This window comes from Gymnoscopelus braueri (assembly GCF_963280865.1).
Source record: "Gymnoscopelus braueri genome assembly, chromosome: 6".
NCBI classification, from domain to species: domain Eukaryota; kingdom Metazoa; phylum Chordata; class Actinopteri; order Myctophiformes; family Myctophidae; genus Gymnoscopelus; species Gymnoscopelus braueri.
The window spans coordinates 25634867-25647849 of NC_137607.1; the positions used below are offsets into that span (position 1 = coordinate 25634867).

General features: G+C 41.5%; 1 protein-coding gene across 1 annotated transcript in view; it reads left to right on the top strand.

Moving 5' to 3' along the window:
• The first annotated feature begins 4120 nt into the window (after positions 1-4120).
• Positions 4121-12983, top strand: part of raver2 (ribonucleoprotein, PTB-binding 2) — a 97025-nt gene continuing 88162 nt past the window's right edge. The window contains exon 1 of the mRNA XM_080431591.1: positions 4121-4450. Within this exon, the coding sequence (XP_080287717.1) occupies positions 4172-4450 (279 nt within the window). The 5' untranslated portion in view covers positions 4121-4171. The remainder of the gene's footprint in view (positions 4451-12983) is intronic.

Sequence of the window (12983 nt, forward strand, 5' to 3'; positions counted from 1 at the left end):
TTTAAAATATTTGAACTAATATGTGTATCAGTAGACCTAATAAATCAGGTCATAAGAATGCACAGTTGTTTTAAAGTCTGTATCTGCACCCAGAATCACAGTTACTGTATAATAAGTATAAGGTGAACCCTACTGGAAAATTGTATTTCAATATCGGTATCTGTAGATTTGACCATGCAATTTATCGGTAGATATTGGCCAAGATGTCAATATTGTGCATCCCTAATCAATTTGACTGTTTAATCCTACCCAATCCTCCTTGCTGACAAGAAATAGATGTACCCTTGATTGCTGCAGTCATACAAATGGTGTATGCTGTACTTGTGTATGTATACTGTTGTATATGGTACAAATGCGACCACACATTCTATTATCCTCCTCTCCTAATTCTGCACATTTCTCATTGCTGCTAAGAGTTTTTTTTTAAAGAGGGCCTAGAGTCTGTGTCTGTACTTTTTAACCTTTTTTCTTATCTTTCACTATTATATCTCATAATTATCTGGTTGTATATTGTATTTTTGTGTTAGCAGCACAATATTGGGGAACGTGCCACACCAGCTGCTTGTTCCTGTATGAGTAAGTGACAAATAAACCCCTTGATAAACTCTTGATTCTCTTGATTCCTGGCGTATCCCTTTACTTTGGTTATATGGGCTCTGTCTCTTGGAAAAGTGACATCATTTTCACCCGCTGACAACTGTGATTGTCTGGAATCCAGGTTGGCCAAGAAATGCTTCACACAGATGGTGAGTGAGAGAACATGGGGTTTGGAAGATGGAGCTCGATTTCACTATACTTCTTACAGACCCCAGTGTCATTATGCTCTAAATAGTGTGTGTGTGTGTGTGTGTGTGTGTGTGTGTGTGTGTGTGTGTGTGTGTGTGTGTGTGTGTGTGTGTGTGTGTGTGTGTGTGTGTGTGTGTGTGTGTGTGTGTGTGTGTGTGTGTGTGTGTGTGTGTGTGTGCGTGCGTGTGTCTAGTATGTCTTTGTGTATGCATGTCGTGTATACGTGTTTGGATGCCGAGGATGTGTGCTTGCATCATGCATCCTGACATGTCTTTGACGTGTACCCACTGTATGTGGAGTATACGTGATTGGATGCAGGGGATGTGTGCTTGACATGTCTCTGACGGGTACCCACTGTGTGTGGATGTACATGGCCTCCATGTGCGTGTGAGAACTATGTGTGTCTATCAGAAACACACAACAGCCTGCGGTAGCTGCATGGGCATTGTGAGGATTCGGCAGGGAGCTCTGTTCCCCTTGTGTTTGCCAGGAGCAGCTTTCCACCCACGGGCAGGCAGGCAGGCAGACTTGCTTGGCTGCTTGGTTGGCATTGACTGGATGACTAGGGTAGAAAGGAGAGTAGGCACAAAGCCATTCATGGCCACATTCTGCGCTCTGGAAACAGGAAAGCTCTGGTGTTGCAAATATACTTTGCAGACTGCCTTCTTCTTATTAATAGGAATGTGTTAATTACCCCAAATCTCCCAAAGAGATTTATATAGAGGTTTTTTTTTCTACACAGAATATAGTTTATCAGGTCATGAATGTTGCACTTTTAGTTTTTGGTCTGACTCTATGCAGGAAACAACAATATCGAGAGTTAAGCTCTAATATTTGGTTGGTAGTTAATTCAAATTCACTATTCATGGCTACTTTAAAGCTGCACTACGTAACTTCTCTCTTCTACCCTGTGCAAGTTCTGACATTTTTTACCATTGAGCTAATAGAGCCTGCCTGCTTGCTCAGGGGATAAATAGAATCTTGACCATCGGGTGAAAATTCGTGTCAGATCCCATGTGTCTAGGTGACACATGACCTTTGACACGATCTAATTGTCTCAATAGAAGAGCAGGGAGACAACATGCAATCACCCCAATTGTATAAGTTATATTGTATTAACATAGGCCTACTCTACCATACGGATTGGACAAAATTACATTTTATTCATTAAAAAAAAAAAGTTACATAGTGCCACTTTAATTTTCCTCCTAATTGATTTCCTTTTTAAATGACTAATGTTTACACGTTTTAGGTAGAATAACAGATAATCCCACAACAGCTTTTAGGTCATACAGCTATATACAGTATATGTGTGACATTGGAAATCTCTATGACCCACATTATGTGCTTGTCTGTAGCCTAAATATGAGCGAGAGAGAGAGGGAGAGAGGGAGAGAGAGGGGCCAAAAACAAAGTCCAAGCCTATCACCAGAACCCCCCCAACTGTTTACTGTACATATTTTTCTTTTTGATTACTACTCGTTTATATGATGTTTTTGCATAGTATTGTATATGTGTCTGTCATTAAATGTTATTGAACTCTAATTGCTGTGCTTTTTTTTGCAAACTATTAATAAAGTATTCAACAAATCAATCAATCAATCAATCAATCAATCACCAATCAGGCATAATTGCCACAATTAGTTCGTTTTCTCGACAGTTGGGGTCGCCAAGCGTCCAAAGCGGAGCCAGCAGAAGAGTGTGTGCAGGCGCAGACCCAGAGTAGTACACTACCTTTTCTCTCTCTCTCTCTCTCTCTCTCTCTCTCTCTCTCTCTTTCTCTCTCTCTCTCTCTCTCTCTCTCTCTCTCTCTCTCTCTCTCTCTCTCTCTCTCTCTCTCTCTCTCTCTCTCTCTCTCTCTCTCTCTCTCTCTCTCTCTCTCTCTCTCTCTCTCCAATGTTGCCAGGTTCGCTTATTATAAGCTACTTTGGGCAGTTTTTTTTCTGTCAAGTTGCTTAAACCAGTGGACTGGAGTCTGCGGACTCCCCCATCCGAAAATATGTTATTCCAGCAGGGACCCCCTCATATTTATTTTTTAAAATAGCAGATCTACAAGCTCACAATGTGTCACATCGTGATGCGTTGTGAGCTTGTAGGTTGGCTATTTTCAATTAGCCAATGTATTATGTTTAAAAGGGCGAAGGCAGGGCTCGCATCTTTTGGGCTTGTTTTGACTCTCAGCACCCCACCTTCTCTGTATAATACACTTTTTGGAGCAGAAAATAAAATCTGTCCGTCAGACGGAAATTATTTTATTTACTCTACTGCGCCCTCTACAGATCTGGTCAATATAAATAACCATTGACCAGATCTGTAGAGGGCGCAGTGGAGTAAATAAAACAATTTCCGTTTGGCAGACATATTTTATTTAGCCCAAAAAGTGTATTATACAGAGAAGGTGGGGTGCTGAGAGGCTTGCATCCTGGAGAATAGTCTTTCAACAACACGAAACAGCCTTTGTTTCGGTGAGCAGCAAAATAGTTTTGTTTATTTTTTACTAAAGACGGAGACCTCGCACGGCAGTGGAATAGGCTCTATGCACAGCAGCATTCACAGTTGTTACCAATGATATAAATGGGGCTCTGTTCCATTCTGGTTAAACAGAGTCAGGGTGCTGATATTGTTTCCAAATGGCCCCTTGCGGGTACGGGTCCATTTGGTTCCATTTGTACACTCTCAGTCAGAGTTGTGGGGGTCGTGTAAATTGAAAAACTGAGAACCCTACACTTAATGGAACAGAGCCTTCATTAGTATCATTGGTAACACCTGTGAAGGAAGTGATAATAATGTGGCTGCTGTGCATAGATAGAGCCTATTCTCGGTCTATGAGTCTAGCAGAGCGTTAGAGCAGTGGTTCTCAACCAGTGGTCCGGGGACCACCAGTGGTCATTGAGGGGTTTCCAGGGGGTCCCCAGCCAAATTAAGTTAGGAACCAAATTGACCCTTATATGTCTGTAACTCTGAGAGTGTACAAATGGAACCAAATGGACCCGTTAGTACACTCTCAGAGTTAAATGAACACTGATGATGATGATACAGTGTAGATTGGGACCCCCAATAAATCAAAATGGTTGATTTTGATGGTCCCTGGCACATCTTTTCAAATGGTGGTCCCTGGGCTAATATGTGTCAATTTGGGGGTCCTTGACGCGAAAAAGGTTGAAAACCCACTGCGAAAAGAGAACTCTCACTCACGCTTTGGACCAGGGCTATACTTGTTTCTCTCGCAAAACCTGGCAACGCTGCCCCCCCCTCTCTCTCTCTCTGTCTCTCTCTCAGATGGGAGCGACAAAACACGGCCGCCCACCTGATCTCTCACTACAACAAGCCAAACGCTCTCGCACTTTATTTCTTTCACAGGCTCACTAACTATATACACTCAAAGATGGCGGCAGCCTCATCAATCCAGCCGCCGCCGACTGTCCACTCCGCTTTAGTCCAGGAGAAGGCACTTGTTTTCCCCGCGGAGGTGGAGGACCCCAGCCCGGAGAAAGATGAGGACCAGGACCCCTCCTCCTCCTCCTCCTGCTGGACCAGCCTCCGCGACCTGCCGGAGCTGGAGCCTGAGGAGGAGGTGGAGAGGAGGCTGGGGAGAACCCGCCAGGAGCTCAGCAACAGGAGGAAGATCCTCATCAAGAGCCTGCCTCAGGACACCACCAACCAGGTGGGTGGATGGATGGATGGACGGACGGACGGACCACTATATCTGTTTGATGAAGTTTACAAAGCACAGGCTGTTGTTGCACAGTGGTGGAAAAAGTACTAATTTTTTTTACTTTAAGTAAAAGTATCAATACTATAAGGTAGAAGTACAGTGTTACAAGTAAAAGTCCGGAATTAAAAATGTAATTTAAGTAAGTAAAAGTAGGCTACAACAGTATTGGTATAAAATGTAGGCTACTTAAAGTACCAAAATAAAAGTGCTCATCATGCAGAATGTCTCCATTTCACAAGTTTTCAAATGTATAAAAAAATAATTTGAGCTTGTAGATCTGCTATTTTCAAATGGCCGAAATGCATATAGGGCTGAAGTGGTTAATGTGTGTTTTGTTATAATAATCAAAATCTACAAAGTAACTAGTGACTAAGACTTCAAATAGTAAAAGTACAACATTTGTCACTGAGATGTAGTGGAGTAGAATTAAAAGTACAGAAAATTAGAAATAGTCCAATAAAGTAAAAAAGCCTCAAAATATTGTACTTAAGTAAAGTACTTGAGTAAATATACTTAGTTACTTTACACCGCTGATGGATGGACGGATGGATAGACCACTATCTGTTTGATGAAGTTACAAAGCACAGGCTGTTAGTTACCCATTATATATTTGCATAATATTACACTACGTTGCAATTTCCTGCTCCTAATGTTATTTAATTTTGTTTAAATACGCGGTGAGTGGATGAAACAAGAAATAATCAGTGGTGGAAAAAGTACTCAAATGTTTTACTTAAGTAAAAGTATCAATACTGCAATGTAGAAATACTCTGTTACATGTAAAAGTCCAGAATTCAAAATTTTACTTGAGTAAAAGTACAAAAGTATTGGTATCAACATTCAACACTTCAAGTACCAAAAGTTATTATTATGCAGAACATTTCATAAGTTTTCAAATAATAAATAAAATGTATAACAAAATCTTTTGAAAATAGCTAATCTACAAGCCCACAATGCCTCGCGATGCGATGCATTGTGAGCTTGTAGATCTGCTATTTTCAAATGGCCAAAATAGGTATACGTAACGGCTGAAGTGGTTAGTGTGTTTTGTAATAATAATCAAAATCTAAGTATCTAAGTTTTCAAATAATTGTAGTGGAGTAAAAGTATAATATTTGCCTCTGAGATGTAGTGTAGTCGAACTAAAACTACTGACAATTGAAAATACTCCAGTAATGTGAAAATACCTCAAAAGTGTACTTAAGTACAGTACTTGAGTAAATGTACTTAGTTACTTTATTACACCACTGGTTGATGGATGGATGGATGGACCACTATCTGTCTGATAAAGTTACAAAGCACAAGCTGTTACACCCATTATATATATGTGCACAATATACTTTGCAATTTCCTGCTCCTAATGTAATTAAACTTATTTTTTTTAATTACACAGTGAGTTGATGAAACAGGGAATCATTGTATTGATCTCAGCTGGGTGCCTAATGGACTGTTGACCGTTTAACACAAAATATGTAGTGTTGGCTACTACTTTGTGTTTATAAATAAAATCGTGAAAGCTGTTGAAACACAGCCCGTTAGACTTTCTGTCGGCACTAGAAAGAGGTCGCGTCTCCAGTCGCGTTTCATTGCTACAAAGTTACTCTAAAATGTATTTGTAAATGCATGCAGAGGTTTTAAGCAATCGCATTGCCATAAACTATTCCGCCAGACTACCCTGCCAGTGCCATGCATTTTATTTTATTTTATTTATTTACCATTTCCTGACACTCAAGTTGTGATAGGATACTTGCTCTATACAATCTCATTAAAGGGTTGCCAAGCAGCAACTTGAATGAGTGAACCATTCCATTTTTATTTTCAAGACGTGTACATTTCTTGACAGATTGATATGTTTTCCAGTCCATCATTTGCAAAATACAGCTTGTCGGCTGCTATATGTTTAACCACACCGGGAGCCCATATGTCAAAACTCATGCATGACTTCATGATTTAATTTATGAAAGAGTGATTGAATCATTAATCATTTGTGTGTGTGTGTGTGTGCTAGCAGCAAGGGCAGTTTTAAGGCATTGGCTGGTGCTGGTGGTAAATTCCTTTAGGGTGTAGTAGTTAAATTATTCTGAGCAAGAGACTCGGTGCCAAAGGACCAATACTCTGCCCAGAGGGTGTGAGAGTGTGTGTGTGTGCGTGAGTGTGAAAAGATATTGTATGAGAATGTCTGTGAGTGTGAAATAATCTGTAGGATGTAGGCCTAAGGTAGCCTACTGTAGAAGGATGAGCATGTCTGTGCGTGCGTGCGTGCGTGCGTGTGTGTGTGTGGGGGCACGAATATTTAAATGCAAGAGAAGAAATGAGAAAAAAGTGATGAAGTGTGAGAAATTAATTTAGAGTCATGTGAGGCATCAGAAATGGAATTTCTCTCCAGCCACATTATTCATGTGTCACAATGACAGTGATAGATTTAGTGTGCCTGAATGGAGCAGTGAAGTCAGACTAACTCAACAGGCCACCAGGATCTAGGCAAGCCATTCTTAAAGGAGTAGTTCACCCAAAAAACAACGTATTTTCTATTAATTACACACCCCATGAAGCCTTGAATTCATGGGGATTTTTTTGTTTTTGTCGCATTTCTAAGTCAATAATTTGATACTCTTGATACTGGGGTAGGCCCCTTTGCCCGGCCGCGGTCGTTGTAGGGGGTTGAACAGTTTTTGACTTGGGTGGTGCCTGTCCTTGATGATGCACTTGATTTTACTAATACAATCCCCTTGTGGGTCGACTTCCTGTTTATCCATTCCGGTCCGTTCGCCTTCTTCTGCATTTGCCTCCTCTCTATGCACAAATAATACTGCATGCCATGGGGAATCTACTACACTACATTTCACGTTTGCAAATTTCATATTTTCCGTACACTTCATATTTTATGAAACTACATGATTGCTCGGAGTACGGGCTATGGGATCTATCGTCGCCGTGGTTACAGCCGTTGCCATGGTTACATCCATGGGATGATCAAACTGCGCATGCGTGGAATCAGCGGGCCCACTGAGAAATTGCACTTATTTACTTTCATTACTTCAGCGTGGACTAGGGTTGCCAACTCCCAGAGATTAAAATAAGGGACACCCCTACTGGACGCAAAACCCCCTCACACCCTCCAAAACCCCCGAAATGCATAGAAAACTATGCTTTATACCTATATCACAATACAAACACAATGGTCTTACACCTACATTAGGCTACCACATCACACATCTGTAACATGGTTGTAACAAGTTCTATTCAGACCATAATCACAAGGAAATGAAATGCAACGCTTCAGCCATTGAAATAAGTAGGCTATATATGATTTGAACCTTCAAAATGTACCCTTCAACTTATTGTTTATGCCATAATGACCTAGATGAGACCAAATGGTCCATTTGGTTCCATTTGTACACTCTCAGAGTTAAAGTTACATTGATATTACAATATAAATTGGGTTCCCCAGAGATATAAATGCCATTACATGGGGGTCCGTAGCCTAATGCATGTCAAACTGGGGGTCCTTGAAATTAAAATGATCTATAGCCACAAAAGTCTTCTCTGGCATATATTTTCAAAAGGGGGTCCACGGGTGAATAAGTGTCAATTTGGGGGTCCTTGACTGGAAAAAGTTTTAGAACCACTGTTGTAGGCTACTAGATGTGAGAGAACCTCTAGTACTATACATTTGCATCAGGGACCTGGTGTACAGGAATTGGGAAGTGAAACCCTATGGTGAATGGTGCAGACCAGGGTTGGTGCCAATGCTATAACACTTGAGCTCCACAGGAACCTTGGTTGTGGTGTTTGTCACTGTGGTGTAAACCATAGGAGAAGGACCTGCTCAGTACAGTACAGTTTGACTCTGTATTTGAAGCCAGGTGAAAGAGTGCGCCCTGTTTAGCCCTGTAATGGAAATGAGTTTATTCTCCCAGGGCTGGTGTTGACAATGTGTTCCATAAGGGTTGAAATTGATGGGGAAGGACCCCCCCCCCCCTCCCACACACTCTTATGTAACCTGTCTGATAGACCCCCCCAACCAACCCCAACCAACCACCTCCATCTCTCATTTCCCCTCACATACTGCCACCACCCCTTTAATGAACACTAACACTATATATCATTCTGTGTGTGCGCGTGTGTGCGCGTGTGCGTGTGCGCGTGTGTGTGTGTGGTGTCCAGGGTGCACGGTGTCAGATATATGTTCCTGCTGACAGTTTCCGAGTCATAGAGGGGGAAAGGAGAGTTGGGGGAAGGGAAGAAAAAAGAGAGAGAAAGAGAGAGAAAAAAAAGACAAGAGGAGAGGGGAATGAGTAGAAGAGAGAGAGAGAGAGAGGAGGGAGACAGACAGACGAGATGTGCCGGATGAGAGGAGAGGAGAATCTGAGAGGAGGACATGATGTGTGGAGAAGAAGGGGTGAGGAGGGGGATAAGGAAAGGAGATAAGGATGAGAATAGAAGAGGAGAGAGGGTGAGGCAGTGAACGAGAGACATGGGAAATGACTGGGAGGGAGGAGGAAAAGGGAGATATATATATATACACAGGACAATTCTTAGTGCTGTTAAAGCTGCAATCCTTAATATTCCTTCACGTCCCACCTGGGATTCGAACGCTAGTTCTCCCGCGTTAGAGAACAAAAACATCTACCAGCTCATCTTAGCCCAGGAGAGATATTGCACGTGTGAGCTTCAGGCAGTACTACTTGTCAACCAGTAGGAGTCCTACTCGACAGCAGGGTCTACATTTCCCAATGGAAGAGTAGGCAGACCACCTCTAAGATGTGCTAGGTATATTGTATTGACATTCCCTAGCATACAGATTGGTTAAAATTATGTCTTATTCATTAGATTAAGGTCCAGGTTGCAGCTTTATTGACTCAGTGTACATAATGTAACATAATTGACACACTCTGACTCTTACAGAGTTACACATGGATAAATTAACCAGTGGTGGAAAAAGTGCTCCAATGTTTTACTTAAGTAAAATTAGCAATATTGTACAAAAGCATTGGCATCAAAATGTACTTAAAGTACCAAATGTAAAAGTACTCATTATGCAGAATGTCCCATTTCAGGTTTATCTGGTGTATCTACAGGCTCACGATGCGTCGCGATGCGACGCAATCGGCTATTTTCAAATGGCCGAAATGTATATAGGGCTGAAGTGGTTAATGTATGTTTTGTAGTCATAATCACAGTTTTCAAATAAATGTAGTGGAATAAAAGTACAATATTTGGATCCGAGATACAGTAGTGGAGTAGAAGTTAAAATATTGGAAATTGCAAATACTCAAGTGAAGTTCAAGTACCTCAAAATTGTACTTAAGTAAATGTACTTAATTACTTTACACCACTGAAATGAACACAGATGATTTTGTTCATTCATGGATCTGTGTGAGAGAGAAAGGAAGAGATGGAGCGATTATAGCTAGCCTAGTGAATAGCTAGTGTTGAATTCTACTCTCCAGTGCTTTATTTAATGCATCCCCTCCATGTCCATTTTTACAATCTCAGACTTAAATGAACTCTCTTGCAGTGTGGCGTCAATGTGGCAGTGAAAAACATGTTTAATAACAGCTCCATTAGGAATTAGATATTAAGAACAAAAACAAGGTTTTATGTGCTTCTGGGATACAGTAAAAAAACAAAACAATGCAGGACACGTTTGGCAGTGAAATGCGTGAAATCGAGATGGCCACTCAGGAGATGGCTGTGAAAGTGTTGGTGATAAATAGTGGGGTGTGTGTGTGTGTGTGTGTGTGTGTGTGTGTGTGTGTGTGTGTGTGTGTGTGTGTGTGTGTGTGTGTGTGTGTGTGCGCGTGCGCGTGCGTACGGTTTAGCTTAGTTTTTCTGGTGGTATTGGTCTCCTGCTATCAGTTAAACTCTTAAATTATTCAGGTTCTTAGAACCAGGTGGAACACAAACTGAGTGTGTGTGTGTGTGTGTGTGTGTGTGTGTGTGTGTGTGTGTGTGTGTGTGTGTGTGTGTGTGTGTGTGTGTGTGTGTGTGTGTGTGTGTGTGTGTGTGTGTGTGTGTGTGTGTGTGTGTGTGTTCATGTGTCACATTAAAACCATGGTTTTGTGAGTGTGCCTTTCCTTCTTCTCAACACCATCCTTGTTGATGATATGGCATGTGTGTGTGTGTGTGTGTGTGTGTGTGTGTGTGTGTGTGTGCTGTAGGTGTTTATGCGTCAATAGCAGATGTTGCATTAAATCTGCCCCTGTGACAGCAGGGATCATTCATCACACTCTTTCACGTGCATGCATGTGTGTGTGTGTGTGTGTGTGTGTGTGTGTGTGTGTGTGTGTGTGTGTGCGTGCACATGCACACAAACAAATGCACAAGCTTGTGCGTGTGTTTTTTAGACAAGGGTCTGTTTGTTAACATCGCTAACATTGCAAACTTCTGTTTGTTACCGACCGAAATAGCAGACAGTCTGTATGTCTCTCTCCCCTCTGTCCCTCTCTCTCTCTCTTTCAGAGTTGGCCATTCTGCTGAGCTCATTATAACAGCATAAGCTTGATATCTCTCTCTCTCTCTCTCTCTCTCTCTCTCTCTCTCTCTCTCTCTCTCTCTCTCTCTCACACACACACACAGACACAGACAAACATTGACAGTCCTCGTACATTTATTCATGTTTTTATGAATAAGTTAGTCTAGCTTGTTTTTTTTGGGCCAGATCCATGGTTCACTGTGAGACCACCTGCCTGTCCTTCCAGTAATCTCTGCCGTCTACTCCAGTGGTCCTCAAACATTAAACATTTAAGGACCTCCTTATACTCCTTATAGCAGAATTCTACTATACGAAAGTATACAGTAGTATAATTTTTTTAACAGACATGAGAAAAATGTTCCTGATCCTCATAATAGTGATGGTAATGTTCTATGGTAAAAAAAATAAACAAGGATGGGCTGCACGCATTTTCAGAACATTTTCAGTTTATTTTCATAATCAATCGATCAATCAGAAGAACTACTGCTATTTATTGCTATCATAAAGAAATCAAAAATGTGTGATTTGTATAACAAAAATGTTATATTATCGTTCAAATCATTAAAAGTGTTTTGCCAATTATTTGAGGGCCCACTTTCAATACCCTAGCGGCCCGCTAGGGTATTGAAAGTGAATCGCTGGTGTGGACATTAACCACCTGTCTCTTCCGATACACATAGAGTCACCCAGTTCCACTCACTCGCTGAACAGGTGCCACGTGACAAACCTGTAGGAGTCACTAGTGCGGTCACAGAGATCACCGTCCCCCTGCCTGGCCTTCCAGGCGTGAACATAGTCATTAGTCAACTGTGTTTGTTTGAGCGCCCGGCCTAGCCGGAGGAGACATTATTAGAGGAATCAAACTCCAGTCTCCACAGTGGGTGGCTGACTGGCAGCTTTACCCCTGCTTCAAATGAGCTGACTTTAATTAAATGCGTTGGAAGAGTGCACTGCACATATCATTACGCCCCCTTCCTACCCCCGAGTTTATGGCGATATTTTAACCAGAACATCCCACAAGACAATATGTAATATTTTTCCAAACCAGGCGGCAGGCACGGGTGGCACAGGCCTTTGAGGAGCGGCTGGTAGTAGGATGAGAGGGTGGCCTTTGACATGCCCTTTGAGGCCATGGAGGCAAATGCTAATCTGGACATTTAACCCGGTTGTCGAGTTTGACCAAGCACCAGCAGCCAATGATCATCTCATAAACTGTCTGCCACATATTACTATCCATGATACTGTGGAGGGCTCCTGCATGTCCAATCTGCTGTAGTGAATAATATATTCAAGGGCAGGTGTACACTCATTGGCCTTGTAAGCATGGTTTCCACAGACGATTTTTTTTTTTTTAATATGAGTGTTTTTTATCACAATAAACTATACTATTATATATCGTCTTCTATCCATACTCTACTAAAAGGCAAATCTGCTTTTTCACACAACAAAATGTTTGAGAGGCGCACTGAATAGAGTGCACAGTGAAATCTTCGGAGGATTTTTATGGCATTCATATTGTACCACCAATATGAATGGTATTGGTAAATATCATACTAACAAATGCAACGCCAACAATGCTACTAATGCAGTGCTAATGCAACTAATGCTACTGACACAGTGCTAACTCAACACTAGCATGAGAGCAGTGATAACTGTGCGGATACATTGCCACTAATGCTACTTACGTGAATACTGGCCCACTAACACAACCACAATGATTATGAAAAAGTAACCACGCTACTAAACCATATTATTATATAGTTATACTACTAATAGCATTATTATGAATATGAATAGTGCATTACTAATGCAAATTGATGGTATCTACCAGTATTAATGAGTAAGTAGAGATTAAGTAAGTAAGAGCTTTTCACTGTCTGTCAGGACAGGCTTGATGCATTTCCTCTGTATAGCTTGTATTTCACTGTCAGTGGGTCAAGGACAGTGTTGTTGGTGTGTGTGTGTGTGTGTGTGTGTGTGTGTGTGTGTGTGTGTGTGTGTGTG